This window comes from Ambystoma mexicanum, chromosome 4p, assembly GCF_040938575.1.
Source record: "Ambystoma mexicanum isolate Mex_15411 chromosome 4p, UKY_AmexF1_1, whole genome shotgun sequence".
Taxonomy (NCBI): Eukaryota; Metazoa; Chordata; class Amphibia; order Caudata; family Ambystomatidae; genus Ambystoma; species Ambystoma mexicanum.
Genome location: NC_090927.1, coordinates 108,675,656 through 108,691,777, shown reverse-complemented (window position 1 = coordinate 108,691,777; position 16,122 = coordinate 108,675,656). Strand labels below are relative to the sequence as shown.

General features: G+C 45.5%; 1 protein-coding gene across 4 annotated transcripts in view; it reads left to right on the top strand.

Moving 5' to 3' along the window:
- Window positions 1–16,122, top strand: part of LOC138453040 (uridine-cytidine kinase-like 1) — a 446,519-nt gene that overhangs the window by 370,617 nt on the left and 59,780 nt on the right. For all 4 annotated transcript variants that reach the window (XM_069605485.1, XM_069605486.1, XM_069605487.1 and 1 more), the window contains exons 12-13: window positions 6,815–6,937; window positions 8,094–8,201. In XM_069605485.1, coding sequence (XP_069461586.1) covers window positions 6,815–6,937; window positions 8,094–8,201 — 231 coding nt within the window. The remainder of the gene's footprint in view (window positions 1–6,814; window positions 6,938–8,093; window positions 8,202–16,122) is intronic.

Below are 16,122 nucleotides of genomic sequence, written 5' to 3'. Positions count from 1 at the left end.
CTCTAACCCCCACCCACTTTCCTTTATCGCGACACACTTATGTGTGCGCCACCGACTCCCTTGTGCCCCAGCAGCGTCAGTTCCTCCCACTTACGTAGGGCACTGCTGACGCCACTGGGTCCTTGTTTTACATTTTTTTTTCCTGTGCCCCCGCTTACCATAATGGTAAACGAAGGACACCCCCACAACCCCGCTTGGACGCAGTAATGGGGGTCGGGAATTTCGAATTGGCAGTTTTCGTACCGGGCATCATTGTAGAGTCGCAGTAATGGTGAGATTCCGTAAAACATGAGTCTGAGAATAGAGTGATGGGTTCTCCTGACACCCTCATCTGAGTGGATGAGTGGATGCCCTAATCTTTCCTGAGACCTACAAGAACAGACTTACTGTTAGGAAACATTTTCTTTTTTCACCTTTCTCTCCATAGATCCCTATGGGACCCACATTATTTTTGCTTGTTTTGAACCCTGTCCTGACTTTTTGGGGGTCAATAAAGCCTTTTGCTTTACTTCCCTTGTCTGTTTTGCTTATTCTTGTCGAGAAACTGACTAGTTCCCAAGTCTGTCAGTATTGAGAGACTCTCTCTCTTTATGAATTCTTGTATTTTAGCAATTATACACATCTTACAGTGAGGTGCAGTTAGGATATTTTGTATCCTTATAACTTCTCACCTAATAGCTTTTTGGTTACTTTGACAATGTGCCTAAGACAAGCTGGTGGTAGCTGTGGTGTTTGTTACCGCTCTCATTAGATTTTTCTAATGCGCTTTTGTGTTTATCATAAATGTCTACTAAAGGTGGCGAACACCCTAAAATGGCTGTCCTACAATATTTGTGCTTGCTCTTTGGCCATATTGTTCTTTGGCCTTCTTCCTGCCTTCTCAGGTCACGGAATGCCTTATATGGAAATCCCTTTCCCAGGGGTAAGTTGTGGCTTTCATTGCCAAGGGGGCTTTGTGTGTGTGAGCCAGTCCACATCCTCTGGCGCACGAAAGTCAGTTGCTGGACGGAAGTGATGACCACTGGTCCTGGATTAGACAAACCTGGACTGTTTGAATCTTGCAGATACCATTGTTGGGCCTTGCTCCCAGCCTGAACTCTGGATAAAAGGAGGGCTCATGTTATTCGGCAGATCATCGTTGGAACCAAGACTTCTACAAAGAAGAGCAGCCTGACGCCCCGAGGATGACCCTGCAGCAGACCAGCATCTACTCCAGTGTTTGGTCAAGTGAAGCCATGCTCCTCTGCCTGATTTCAGAAGACCCTACTTGGTGCTTCGACCCTTGGACTGGTAGGAACAACCAGTCTCGACCTCTGCTCAAGGATCTGTACCTTCTGAGCCCTCAGTGTTACTGGGCCACCCAGGGGACTGACCAACTCTCTCCCCGGCTACCTCATTGCAGCCATCGTCAATCCGAGTTGAGCCTTGGAACTTTGCAGATCTTCAGCTTATGCTACATGTTGCCTGAATTTTCAGCCAACAGTCTCCATCGGAAGCAATGCTGGGGCTGCTTCGGTTTGTGCCGCTGTACGATGGAATAAACTTTCTTTCTGGAATTGTGCTTTTTCTATTTTTATCTATTTTCCTTGCATCTGACTACTCACCTGTTTTGTATTGGTAATTTATTCATATGCAGCTTTTATTTCTTCTATTTGGAAATGTGTATATGCTATATATGGAGTTTTGATAATACATACGTACCTGTGATCTTTATATGCTTAGTGTGTAAGCAAAGGTCTAATAAACTGTATTTTGGTATATTGTCTAACTTGACATTTTAAGTGTTGCTCTGTGTGGGCTCAGAGCCGTAGACCACTGTCCCACTTTCCTGAGATTAAGCCTTGACTGCTCGCTCACCTAGCTTGCTTGGGTTTTATGTTATGTTAAAGACACTTGTGTAAGCGCACGTTCGCCCAGAGGCATCTTGGCGTTTTGGCTAATCTGTTTACCTCTTTTCCATAAATATGGTGGCCTCCCAAATTCCTCCCACCTGAGCTGATTTTGAAAGTCAACATCAACACTTACCTATGATGACACAATAGCCATGGCATACCTTTTCCTTTTCCCCAAAGGGGGATGGAAGTTGGTGACTCAGTTTAAATTCCCTGAAGTAACGACAAATAGTACTCACATTTCGAACACTCTGAATAGTTACAGGAGCTAAAGTTTGACTTTTGAGAGACAGGTTTGATTTTGAAACCTTTGCTTTGTATATTGAAAGCTGTCTTAAACCGCAACTATGTATAATTCTGTGGTCCTTTTTTGGCATCCATACATTTTTTATTATCTATGCTTATTGTTTAGTTCACTTTTGTAGACCTTTTCTGTGCAGATACTTGTTTAATGGAGTTTATATATTCTTTAGTATGCCAGGGGTGGGCAATCATTTACCTGGTGGCTTTTTGTATGTGTTTGCTTGCTTTCTGCATCTAGGGGTTTATATATTGGTCATGTTCCTGGAATGTTGTTTCTACAGCCAGTGGTTTTGTCTCTTTCTAAAAAAAGAAATATCTAGTAATTGAGGGTCAACAAGCACTCGTTTTATACTGCTTTCTGGGGCATCACAGCTTGGCAAGTGTAGGCTTATCTCTTCCTCTTGCATCTGGCCAGTTACACACTTCAAAAATGACTGGCCACCAACAATCGCAATTTCAGCTCTCATCTGTGGCCACAAGATGCTGCCGCAGAGGAGTTGCCAGTCCTTGCTTGTATTGGCATTCAGCTTCCACCCCTGTGCATGTTGTCAGGGTGCAGTCTTCCTGCTTCAACTGCTTTGGGCTGCCCAGCGGGTCTCCAATGTCCTATAGAAAGCGGCTCCAAGACTCCTGAATGTCTGAGTCCCATCACTGGTGCAGGTTCACCAGTGAGTGGGACTCCAGTGGCCTGCAAGTGGGCTATTGGGCGCTTGAGCCACCATCTCTTCCTACAATGATACATCTTAGTGACCTGTGTCAACCCCAGAACATTTTGCTTTAATGGTGGATTATTTTTCCCTATACCTCAGTGCCTGAGAATCTTTTTCCACACTCACAAATCCTTTAACTCTTTTTATGGGTGCCATTTATAAGACTCTCCACAATGGGCCTCATTACAAGTCTGGCGGTAACCATGCCGGTAAAACCTTCTGGTGCCTGACTTGCCGGAAACACTGGGATTATGACTCCGGTGTTCCTGGAAGTCAGGCGCCAGAAAATTCTTAATCCCCATTCTCATTTGAGTCCCATAGGACTCAATGGGAACGGGAACCACAGAAGCACCGGCACGGTACTGGTGCTTACGTGAAACTCAGCAGGCGGGTGCCGTTCCGCTCGCCAGGTTTGATTCTTGCGGGAGGGACGGCACCCGCTCGCAGAGTCGCACTGTGCCGGTCCGGAAACAGCAGGGCTGGTAGGCTTACCGGCACCAGTGTTTCTGGACAAATAGTCGTAATGAGGTCCAGTGTCTTTTTAGTTGTATCCTCTTTGACAACTTTTGGCACATCCTGCCTATAGTTGCTGGATTGCCCTTTGGGATCCCCCTTTTAACTTTCTCTGACTAAACTTGTGAGAACTTCAGTTCCCAAGGATAGAAAGGATATTTTATCCTCTCCAAACTTTAAGTTAGACCAGCACACCCCAATGTATGTGGAGTGCTGGGGAGATACAATGTATCCCCTTTCTCATTTTAACTGTAAATGTTCTGTTAAGCTTACCTTTAATGGCTGGTGGCAGTGAACCTTTTTACTAATTCAGTGTACATTTACCACAGGCTGTTTACACAGCCCCGGTAAAGGCACCCATGGTTGCTCATTTCACCAAAATGGCCCCTGTCTTCTTTTATTGCCATTTTAGCGTTCCTTGGCCTTTCTTGGATCTTCCCCTGCCCTCCAGGGCAGGAAAGTCCTTTGTGTGATGTCTATCTTCGTCGGGAGACTTCGGTCAAGCCCGACCAGGCTCCAGAGTGTCTGAACGCAGGAAGCTAGGGAGGAGCCAAAATTCTGTAGCCCTTTGTCTTCCAGCCTGATTGCGAGAATCCAGTTCAAGCTAGAAGGCTGGCTGTCCTGAAAGAACTGCCAACCCCCACAAGTTTGAATGTTGCATGGTGGTTTAATTGGCTGGGTTCCTGCATAAAAGTCAGATCCTGAAAGCTAAAGAGGTAGTCGACCACTGGACCTGAATCCGAAGAGGAAGGTGAAGAAAACGCAGCTGAGACAATTTACTGCGACCGGAGAGCCTGTTGTTACCCTTCCTTCCAAGCCACCTGGGAACTATGAAAACGACAACTCCGACCCAGAGCCTGGTGAGACCCACTAGACTCAGGAAGACCTGCCTTTTGAGCTATCCCGCATCGTGCTGCGACTTTGCGGGGCTGCAATACCCTGGGACCTCGAGCAAGTATGCGGTGCACCGTCTTCCAAATCGAGCAGAAACTTGGGTGGCATCCTGCAGGATCTCCAGAGACGTGAATAGAGTCCAGAAAGTCCCCTCATCTGAGTGTTGGACCTTGCAATTAGCGAGAATCCGACCGGCGATATTCAGTCATCATCTGGCTCCTGAAAATGGCGCCAACCCCACACAGCCGCATCCAGCCGCAAAGAAACTCTTGCCTGGAGGCTTCCCCATTGTTGCCTGCTGCACAAGCTCTTCCAGTGTCCTGTCTTAAAGACAAGGAATTCAGCGACTGGGTATTTGGCTGCAGACCCTTAAGTCTTCCCCCCGTTGCAACCTCTTCTGTGCTTAGTAAACCATGCAAAGATCCTCTTGTCTAGAGGCTTTCCTGTGATCCCTGCTGCTAAAGTCGTTCAAGTTTCTTTTCTTCAGTATTCATGATAAATTAATTCAACGACCAGGTTTTTGGCTGCAGATCCTGCAGTCTTCTTGCTGCAACTCTTCTTCTGTGCTAAGGTACTGTGTTGGCTGGGGTATTTACTTACTGTAACCTTTGTGATTTCTGTAAAGCTTTGGTGTGTTCTTGTGATTGGGAGCCAGGAACTCTGAATTCTGCCTGCAACTGAACCCTATCGCACCCTGCATACAGCTGGCTCCTAGACCACTAGGGCCCCCCTTCTGCCTCTGAGTGTACTCATGCAATAGAACAGGGAAGGACTGGATAAGTAAAGGATTCTGTCTTGAAAAGTATAATAAGTGTTTAAAAGTTTGTAACTCTGAGAGTGAACAGTTAGAAAAGTTCTTACTTACCTTGAATGAGTGTTGTGCCATTTTGAAAAGTATTTATAAGGTTATTTTACTCACCTGTGCCTCTTTCCCAAAAGTAATGCTGTCGGCTACACTTTATTATTCCTGGTAGGATATAAATCTATGAGTGCCCCAATTGGGTCTTGGTTCCCCTGACTTGCTGTTAGCCTAGCCTGGCTAGAATAATTCTGCCTTAGGTTATAATTACCTTTAAGTTGCTGGTTGCTCATTTAAAAAGTATATGGGTTTTACTTACCTCGAGTTAGCTATGTGCCATCCTAAAATAGGTTAGTTATTGCTTACCTCATTCTGTGTTCCACCGACCTGAAAAGCAACTATAGTAGTATATTACATCATAAGGTTTTACCTGCCTAGAAAAGCTTTGTGTCATTCTTGAAAAGTGTTCTTTAGATGTAGCTGACCTTGGTCTACCGGGTGCAATCCTAAATAAGTGTAAAGAGTTCTTGCTTAACTTAGTGTATTTCACTGGGCTCGAAAGTAACTGTAATTGTATATTACACTAACAGGCTTTACTCACCTAGTAGAACTGTTATCCTCAAAGTAGTTATGGGTATACACTGTGCTTCAAATCTGTGTTCCACTATTCAGAAACATATCCTGGTAACAGGGCTGGTTGATTATGTGATTTCTTTGCTGAGTGTCACTGCATAACTGGCAGGGTCTACTACCCTTGTATTACTGACAGTAATCTAAAAGTAACTATTGGTTTTACTCCCCATCAATAGGTGTGGCCTATACTAAATGTTTGACAAGGTCCGACTCCCCTAGAATTACTGTTGGGTATTCAGAAGAAGGTTTATGCTTTGGTCGGTGTACCTTCAAGCATTGTTGTATTTTTATAATGTATTTATGACTCTATGACCAGTACTTAACCTAAGACTTTAATAAACCTTTATTTTTTATAATACTTGTGTTTGAAGCGTTTCTATTGAATCCTGGTTATACTACAGGTTCATTGCACTTTCCTACAGCCCTCTCTCCCTCCTAGGATAAGCCTGGCTGCTCTGTCTATGCTACCATGAGCTCAGGTGGTACAGCCTTATACTAAGAGTGGAGTCTTGTACTGTCTCAGTTGAATGTTTTTACTAAGCCCTTAGTTGGACTTCAGAAAAACTGTCCTAACACTCACGGCCTCAGGGAAGTGCTAGCCAGAAAGACGCAAAGCCTGCAAGCTGACCTTTTGGCACTGAAAATTTTGAATATAAAGTTGGCCAGGCTTTGCAGCTTGCTCCCCAGCATCAGGAGAGTCAGTCAGCCAGCCAAAGTGTATCCAGATAGTCTGAGACAGTTGGATGATTGTTGGTTTTCCTGTTTTGTCTTCGTTATGTAGCGTGGCTGAGCTGCATTAATGTGCTTCTTGCTGTCAGTCTGCCCTCTTCTAGACCCCAACCATGATGTTTTTCACCTGCAGTAAAAGCCCCAAAAATACAACCCAGCTCTTAGTTGGCCCTAGCGGCCTATCGTGTCAACAGAGCATCACGGTTGTTGTGTGACCAGCGGTAATTTCCAAATAACCATACAGTGCTCCATATTTAACCCAACGTGACTGCATTGCTTTTCAGGAGAATCTGATGGCTTAGCTAACTCCCTGTGTTCACCATTCTCTTTGTGCTGTTCAGATTACTGGTGTGTCCATCCTTCGTGCAGGGGAGACGATGGAGCAAGCACTTACTGCTGTTTGTAAGGATATCCGACTGGGAAAGATACTGATCCAGACCAACCATGACACTGGAGAGCCTGAGGTATGCAGATGTTGAGATGTCTAGCACATGTTGGGGTGAACTCTGATTTGCTGTTTAACATGAGGTGTAGTGGGTTTCGGTTTAGGGCTTGAACATGTATTGTTGTGCTTATGTGATGGTAGCTGGTACTCGATATATTAGCACTTCAGGGCTGTATTATGAGTCTGGTTCAATGGCATTTTAGCTGAGCCGTCTCTTGGAGCTGCATGTTAAATGCTGGCTGGGATTAAGCAAATGTGGTGGCCTGTTTGGGTCTGGCACTAGATTACTTGGGGTGTGTTGTGACTGTTGAATCGCTTTCTGTTGCTGTGTGGGGTTTGAGTAGGTGAATTTGGTTTAGGTTTGAGCACCTTTCTATCCTTGATGTGGAATGTCTAGAGGGTGATTGGGTGCAAGCTAGTCGAATCTACACTTTTGGTGGTTTAATATTGGCTAAAGGGAGGATGATTTCTCGCATTAGCTCATGTGTGAAGGTTGGAGGTTGACTGTGATATATGGTTGAGAGCGCTAATGGGTGGGATGAGGGAAGTCGGACGGTGACCGGGCATGATTGTAAAGATGATCGCCACTATCCAAGCTGTGCATACGAGATTGCAATTGGTCTGTGACCTGAAGCTGCGGTGCGGGGGTTTGAGGGCCCAAGGTTTGCTGTAGTATAGTGAAGACAAAATGGTACAATACCTTGTCAGTGCTTCAGATCTGCTGTATGTGGTGAGATGTGGGCAAGAGTAGACTACTGGAAGAGCTGAGCTCCTGTGTGAGCATGCAAGGGTTTCATTGCCTGCATGCGGTTGTCATTATTAGTGACTGCCTGTGCTTACTCTGTGATGGTTTAGGATGCTGTGTTAAAATGTCTATACCTGTGAGGCCCGTTGGTTTTAGATTAGCTAGTGCACATCTAAAGGAATTTAATCTGAGTGTGAGTTAAGAGTTGAGCTGCTGCACTGGTTTGCCAATGTGAGACTAGCTGCGAACCTAGGCTGAACGATTTGGCTATTTGGGTCTCGGATTTATTGGATGTGACTGGTCCTCTAGGCTGATGAGACTGAGCTCTTGTATATGGTTTGAAAGTTTGATGGTGTGTGATGCTTTTTTTGACACCACTGGTCGATTAAGCCACCTTTTTATTTTTGCCTTTTCTGTCTCCATGTTGCAGCTACACTACCTTCGTCTCCCTAAAGAGATTGGTGAGGACTATGTGATTCTGATGGACAGCACAGTGTCCACTGGAGCGGCAGCCATGATGGCCATCCGAGTGCTACTGGTGAGTGAAGTGCAAGATCTTGAGAGTGTTCATGGAGAAAAGGTGCACATGCTGAGAAAGTTGATCCATTGTGCATCTCATTACAAATAATTGTCTTTTTAATTAATTAAAATAATTTTACAAATAATGTGAAAAATACTACCTAAAATAGTTTGTATGAACTGTTTTTAAGTTTACGGATTTGTGCAGTTCAGTTACATGCAGACTTTAGGTAGGTTAGCCTGCAGTCCAGTTCAGCTCAGATCAAAGGGTGCAGCAAAAGATTGCAGTTTTGAAACTTTGGTGCTTTAAAACTTTAGTTGAAAAATCAGCTGAACAGTAAACGCATCAGATTTAAAATAGCATTACAGTACAGTTTCAGATCATGAAGACCTTGCAGGCCAGCACAGAGAATACATCATCCCAAGAAGTCCTCTGGAGTTAATTCATACCAGTGCAAACATCACGTATCATGGTTGGTCGCCTGGGTTCGCTGATTGAACATCTTTTCCCAGGCCTTCTGTCGAGCGATTGCCCTTTCAATGGCATAGCTAATGAGCATACATGCAATGCTAGCCAGTCATTGAGGATCGGTTACTCCAGACACCTCCACGTATATAATATAATTTCAAATGGAGTGTTTTCCCATGTATTGGTCATCTTTATATATTCATAAGTCTGCTTGCAGCTTTGGAACATCTATTGTTGCATCAGGCGCCGTGCGTCGTCGACTCATGGCCCTCAACGGCCTCCGTCCTGTCCTTGGCCGCAACATCGATGCTGGTATAAGAAGCTTCCGCTGTGCCCGTTGACTCAGGACTGTTTTTCCACATGCTCAGCACGCTTTGCACGGTTCACTGCCTCTGCGATTTTCTCACTGTGTATTTGTGTTCCAAAGTTATTTGGAAATGGCTATACCGAAGACCGGTTTCAAACGGTGCTCCGATTGTGGTGCTGAAATGTCCATTACGGACCCACATCGGGATTGCCTTGGTGCTTGGGTGTGGACCTTAAAGTCGACGACTGCAGCTCTGGTCAGTCGATGACTGAATGCCTTGAGAAAAAGGAAGCAGAAGCTCGCCGCAGGTAGGCCACTTTAAAAATCTCCTTCAACTACCCCTTCCAAAAGGAGGTAGTCGGACGAGTCCAGGGAGGTTTACCCTGTGGAAAAAGCACTCCAAACATTCAAAGCGCTCAAGATCCAGGTCTCGTCATTTGACCTCAACGCACAAAAAGACAAACAACGCCATTGTTCGCAGTTATCTTCAACATATTCTTCTAAGAGATGGGCAAACTTCAGACCGACCGCGTCTGCTAAGGCCGGCAGGGTGTCTTCTGAGATAACTATTCGCATGTCGAAGAGTCCGGGCAGTAAGTCTCCCTGACATCCGTCGAAGGAGGTTTCATCTCTACACAAGTTGAAGCCAAGGTCTTCTCCCTTGATTCCTTTTAAAGGAGCAGGCACCTGGTCCATCTAAGCCAACGTGGCCTTCAAAGCCATTGAAGCAGTCAACACCCTCGACGTCCTCGAAATCTTCGAAGCCCTTTGATCGATTTATCAAATACTTATAATACTTTACCTAAGGCTGACTTCTTTAAAACCATGGGATTTAAAACCATGTGGTCGATTTGTGAGGAGGAAGAGAGAGGTGTGCCTTTTGGCCTGGAGTTTGGCACCCCTAATGTGCCTGATGATTTGTTCTCAGAGGCATCCAGGATGCAAAATCTTGTAGACACTCTGATGGATGCTAGTGGCTTGGACTCCTCGCCAGAGACAGATTTTGCCACTCCAGACTCCGCGAGTCATGCAGTCCCTTCATATAGATCAATGATGGGTAAAGTTACTGAATATCTAGGTTGGGGAAAGCCAGTGGTAATCTTGGAAAACTATGATTTTACAGACATCCTAGATAGAGGGCCCCCAAAGGAGCCTGTGTTATCCTTCCACACAGCGTTGAGAATCGGAGTGTTCTAGAACTCGTAAAACCAGAAACTACACTGGCAAGGATCTGGCCAGAAAGTACAGACCTGCCACAACAGATCTGAGTTTTCTGTTTAAACACCCCTCTCCTGGAAGCTTAGTGGTTCAGGCAGCCACTTCTACTTCTATGGCTGCAGCCTACCCTACTATCACCCCGGATAGGGACAATAAAAGGTTTGACACCTTAGGGAAGAAGGTGTTTTCCTCAGGCAGCATGGCCCTGAAGGCCATTAATGTGAAGTGTGCTCTGGCCAAGTACACACACGTCTTGTGGGATGTAATGGCTATTGCAGTGGAGCATATCCCCGAAAGGGAGGAGAGAGGGTTTTCTAAAACTGGAATAAGATTGCAAGGATGCCATGTGCCAGTCTCTCCAGTCTGGACTAGAGACTGCAGATTCTGTAAGCGGAGCAATGGGGGCGCCAGGAGATTTGTATGGCTGAGGAAGTCTGGTTTTGCACAGGACATCCAATTAAGACTTTTTTAGATATGCCTTTTTGATGGCTCCCAGCTTTTCCGGCTCCAAGGCCACTGAGAGCCTGGAATAATTACAGGCGTCCAAGGCAGCAGCTATGTCTCTGGGAACAGTGATACGCCAGCCTACCCAAACTTCACATAAATCTTTTAGAGCAGAGTGCGGTCAGACTAGCGCTGATGGCTTTTCTGCCTTCTGTATGGGGGAAGACTACCTGATAATGACAGACAATACAGTGGCCATGTATTACCTCAACAAGAGTGTAGGGGTCACTGCCACTGTGCAGAGAGGCAATGCAGCTCTGGGTTTTGGCCCTCCGAGAAGGAATTTCTCTGCTGGCAGTTCACCTAGCTGGAGAAGAAAACATAGCGGCGGACGCTCTTAGCAGGCCGAGCACTGTATCCCATGAGTGGGAGTTAGCTCAGTAAGTTCTTCTGTAGATCTTCGTCCTTTGCGGAACCCCTCAGGTTGTTCTGTTTGTGTCCAGTGTCAACGGGAAGTGCAACCTATTCTACTCCAGGGCATTTCTTCAGAGAGGAGTTCTAGGGCACACATTCATGGTGTACTGGGAATTTCCACTCCTGTACACGTTCCCACTAGTCCCATGTCATCAGGAGGTTGAGGAAGTTCAGGAAAGCCATGATCCTGTTTGCACCGGATTGGCCCAGGAGAACGTGGTACCCGGACCTTCTAGAGATGGCCAGCTGCCCTCCAATTAGTCTTCCCCAAAAAGCAAACTTGCTCTCGCAAGAGGGGGATCTCCTCCTTCCGGAAATCGGTACTCACGCCTGCTTTCTGAAAGGGTAGGATACAAAGATTGGGACCTTCTGGAAGATGTAATGGAGGTGTTGCTTTCGGCCAGAAGGCCAGCAACAAAGTCTCTGCACCATTGCCTTTGGAACAGGTTTTGCAGCTTGTGCAGTGTCAGGTCCAGGCCCAAGGGCAGAAGAGTAGAAGTCTTACCTTTGTATGTTTCGGTCTTTATCATTATCAGTATTTAAGGACCTGTATAGATTTTCGAGTGGTGAATAATGTCACAATAAAGAATAGGTATCCTCTTCCTCTCATCTTGGAAATGTTGGATCAAATTAAGGGAGCCACCATTTTTTTCTAAATTGGATCTGCGAGGAGCCTATCATTTGGCCCGAGTTCGAGAGGGGGATGAATGGAAGACTGCTTTCAGGACTAGGTTCGGTTTATCAGGTCATGCCCTTTGGTCTCGGCTATGCTTGCCCTTGCAACGTTTCACTATTTCATAAACTAGGCTCTTAGAGTTTCTCTACATGTTTGTGGTTGTCTATATTGGTGACATTTTGATCTTTTCTCAGAGCCAGGAACAGCATCTAGATCATGTCGGGCGCGTCCTCCAGAAGTTGAGAGAATCATGTCAAAATGGAAAAGAGCCAATTTCACTCAGAATCTATACAGTTTCTGGGTTTTCTGATTTCTCCAAAAGGTTTAGCAATGGGTTAGAGGAAGGTACTTGCAGTTCGGGACTGGCCATTGGCGATCAAGGTGAAGGAAGTGCAAAGTTTTCTCAGCTTCGCAAATTTTTATCAGAGGTTTATCGGAGGATTTCCGTGCATAATAACTTCTGTTACACGGCTCCTTTAAAAAGGAAGTTAATTTTTCTTGGGATTCAGAAACAGAAGAAGCCTTTCAGCTGTTAAAGGTTTGCTTCACATCTGGCCCGATTCTTCTGCATCCTGATTATTCTAAACCATTTTTTGTTGAAGCCGATGCCTCGGATTTGGCCATGGGAGCAGTACTGTCCCAGAAACATGAGGTAACTTGGCAGCTTCATCCTGTTGCCTTTTTCTCAAAGAAATTCTCCCTGGCAGAAAGAAATTGCGCCATAATGGAGCGTGGATTTCTGGCAATCAAGGCAGCTTTTGTGGAATGGCAACACTACTTAATGGGAGTAAGACGCACAACAAAGTAACTGTCTTGACGGATCATCGAAAACTGATCTTTTTGAAATCTGCTACTCTTATGCCAAGACAGCTCAGCTGGTCGCTTTTCTTCGCTGATTACGACTTTGTGATTACATTCAAGCCTGGAAGCTTGAGCGGCAAGGCGAATGCTCTGTCCCGGCAGTTCCACGGAGGAGAATCAGAAACAGGCCAGGAAAATCAATCCCTGATTCCTCCCGAATGTTTTGTTTTGGGAGAAACATCACATGAAGAAGGGTTGCGAGAAGAAATTCAGTAAAGCATGAGCAGGTTAGAGATGGAAAAGCGGAAACGTTTCGATCCGGCTCGAAAGACTGAAAGATGGTTTGTCGTTTTAGGATACCAAACTATTTTGCAAATGATTTAAGAGTCAAGTGGGGAAAATATATGGATTGCTGGAACCTCTTCATATTCCTCCACAACCTTGGCATACTCCATTTTTGGATTTTATTGTTGACATTCCCAAGGATCAAGGCTGTTTGACTGTTTTGGTGGTAGTGGATGTCCTCCCCAACGAGGGGCATTTTAATCCTATTAAAGGTGAAGTGACGGCTCAGTCTTGCACATTGTTTCCTTCATGAGGTGGTGCGTTTGCATGGGCTGCCCAGTCAGGTTATTTCAGACAGGGGTGTGCAGTTTCTCTCTAAGTATTCGCGGTATTTTTGTAAGGAGCTGGGGGTTGAAGTTAGGCTGACCTCAGGATACCATCCAGAAACTAATGGGCAGGTGGAATGGGTGAATCAAGAATTGGAGAAATACTTAAGGTGTTATCTATAGGCCGGAGATAGTTGGGTGGATTTAATTTGGCTGGCTGAATTTGCATACAACAATTCAGCTAAGTATTCAACTTCTGTGTCCCCATTCTTCTGTAGTAGTTTCATCCACGTTTTCTGAGGGAAGGGGTCAGGAGGAAGTCTGAGAGTCCAGCAGTGGAGAAAAGATGGGGGTGGGGGATACAAGGTCAAACCTTGCCAGAGCAGTTGAAAGTTTACAAAACAGTAAAGAAAACTACAGGCGAGTTGCTGATGGGAAGTGTAGGCCCTGTCCAAAGTATATGATGGGAGATTGGGTATGGTTATCTATGAAAGATCGGAGAATCAAAGGAAGAAACAAATATAGTCCCCGGTTTGTTGGCCCTTTCGAGGTTGAGACGGTGATTAATCCGGCGGCGGTTAGGTTGAAGATACCCTTTAGCATGAAGGTGCATCCAATGTTTCATGTGATTTTATTAAAGCGATTGCAAGAAGGATCGAGACTGGGTCCCATTCCTCCTTCAGTTCAGGTTGAGAATAATTCTGAGGAATATGGGGTGGGGGCTATTTTGGACTTTAAGAAACTGAGAGGAAGGCTTCAATACTTAATTGACTGGAAGGGTTTTGGTCCAGAGGAACGTTCTTGGGAGTCTGCTCCGCTATTGGTTGCTAGATTTCACATGAGATTTCCAAGTAAGCCTGGCCCTGGGACAGAGCCATGGAGAGGGGGTACTGTCAGGCCCAAGGGCAGAAGGGTATAAGTCTTACCTGTTTATGTTTGGGTCTTCTTATTATTATTTCTCAGTATTTATTCTGACCTTGGTTTAGGCCTTAACTCTTGTGCTCAGAGTAGGGAAGCTTTCCAAGCCAAGATGGAGGAAGATAACGTTATGCAGGATTTTAGGCAGTACCCTGTGGGAGACTGCACCAGCCTTGTCCTCTTGGCAATAGTTAACCAAACCTTTGGAATAAGCATGTACTACACAAGTTGGTAGAGTGACTGAGCAACCAGGCTCATTTCAAGAGGGGTCAATGTGAGCTTTAGGGTTGTAACATAGTTTCACAGTGACAAGTATCCAAATAACACTTACACTTAAGGTTTCCTGATTCAAATTATTTATTAAACAGTTTGAATAAGCCTTCTTTAGAAGTGAGCAAATATGTAACACTTTAATATACTTCAAAAATACACACTCTCAGTTTCAATAAATCAGATACCCTTTTGGGATGGCACACACACATCCTACACCCTGAGGTGACTTCAATAACTAGGACACTGTGGACATTGATATATCACTGGTACATTTAGAGCAATACTGAGCTTGGTGGCAAAAGTAAATGGTTAGAGGAAGAAACAATGGTTAACAAGTTTCTCAAACAGGTAAGCACTTTTGAACCCCCCCTCCCCCAATGCAATGTAGAGTAACCCTTTCCCAGCTATAAAAGTAGGTATGTATGACTTTTTGGAGGGACAGATCAAAACACTCAGTCCGAGGTTAGAAGAGTCAGGGAGCCAGGACAGCCAATGTCAATTGTGCAAAGTATAGGGGAGCTGCAGTTCTTGAAGGTAATTAAAAAGTCTTGCAGAATATTAGAGAGCTTTTGTTGAAAAAGAAGTCACTGTTGGGCCACACGCTGGGAGACTTGTGAAAGGCAGAGATGCAAGCAACTCTACAAAAGGTAGTAAATGCAAGTCTCAACTCAAAGCAAGCAAACTACACAGCAAGAGATAAGTACCCCTTAGTTTACAGTACCTTAGGTCTGAAGAAATTGGTTCTAGCTGGCTTCTGTTCCTGTTGTAATATGGCAGATCCTTTTTGTTCCAGTCGTGGAGACAAGAGGGAGGACTTCTGGGGACTCCTGCACTACGGTTTGAAGGTCGGCGGCAGCAATTGGCAATTTTCAGATCAGCAGCACATCGCGGTTTCAGCTTCTCGCGAATAGCACCACTGCGGTTCTGGGGTACCTTGTGGGCTTTCCTTGCTTCTGGGGTCCAGCACTCTGTTGAGGTGACTCAGGCTTGGTTAGTCATCCTTTGAGGGAGTCCGGAGGATCTTCCTGGAGCTCGGGTCTGACTTAAAAGCGATGTACTAGATTATGGTGTTCCTCTCCCTGACATTCGGTTCCTGCAGAGTTCGTTTTGGGGTTGATTGGTCCCACCAACCCAAGGGGAGAAGTCGTCCTTTGCAGGTCTTCTCTAGTCGAGGCGAATTCGGATCTTCAGCACTGCAACAGGGCTTCACCGGGCAAACCCAACGGTCCAGGAGTTGCAGCAAGCATCTCTTCCAAGTTCTTCTTTGGTTCTTTCGTCCAGTGGTCGACTCTGCCTTCTGTCTAAAAGACCTTGCCTTTTATGCAGGTTTCTTCCATTCATTCACAGCCTAGCTGACAGCCACCCTTCTGTGTGAGTGACACAAAAGGTATATGGCTGGCTGTCCTCTAAGGACAGCCAGCCATATACCTTTGGGTGTATTCCTGTAACCAAGGAGACTAAGCACAGGGAGTTTCGGGAAGCTACCTCGCTTCCTGCCCTAACAGACGTGCTGGAGCCAGAGGCGGGCTTCACCAGGGAATCCTGCCAAAGACAAAACGTACAAAGGGACCAAACCTGGTTTGGCACGCAGAGTAAATCTCAAGAAGGACCTTTCCACCAAGAAATGGCGAAAAAAGACGACCAGGCCATTTTGACAAAATGGACACTCATGGGTTCTTTACTGCAGCTTCAATTGCAGTCCGCGGTAGAAACACAAAATGGTAGGAAAAAGTAAACCACTGCCACCAG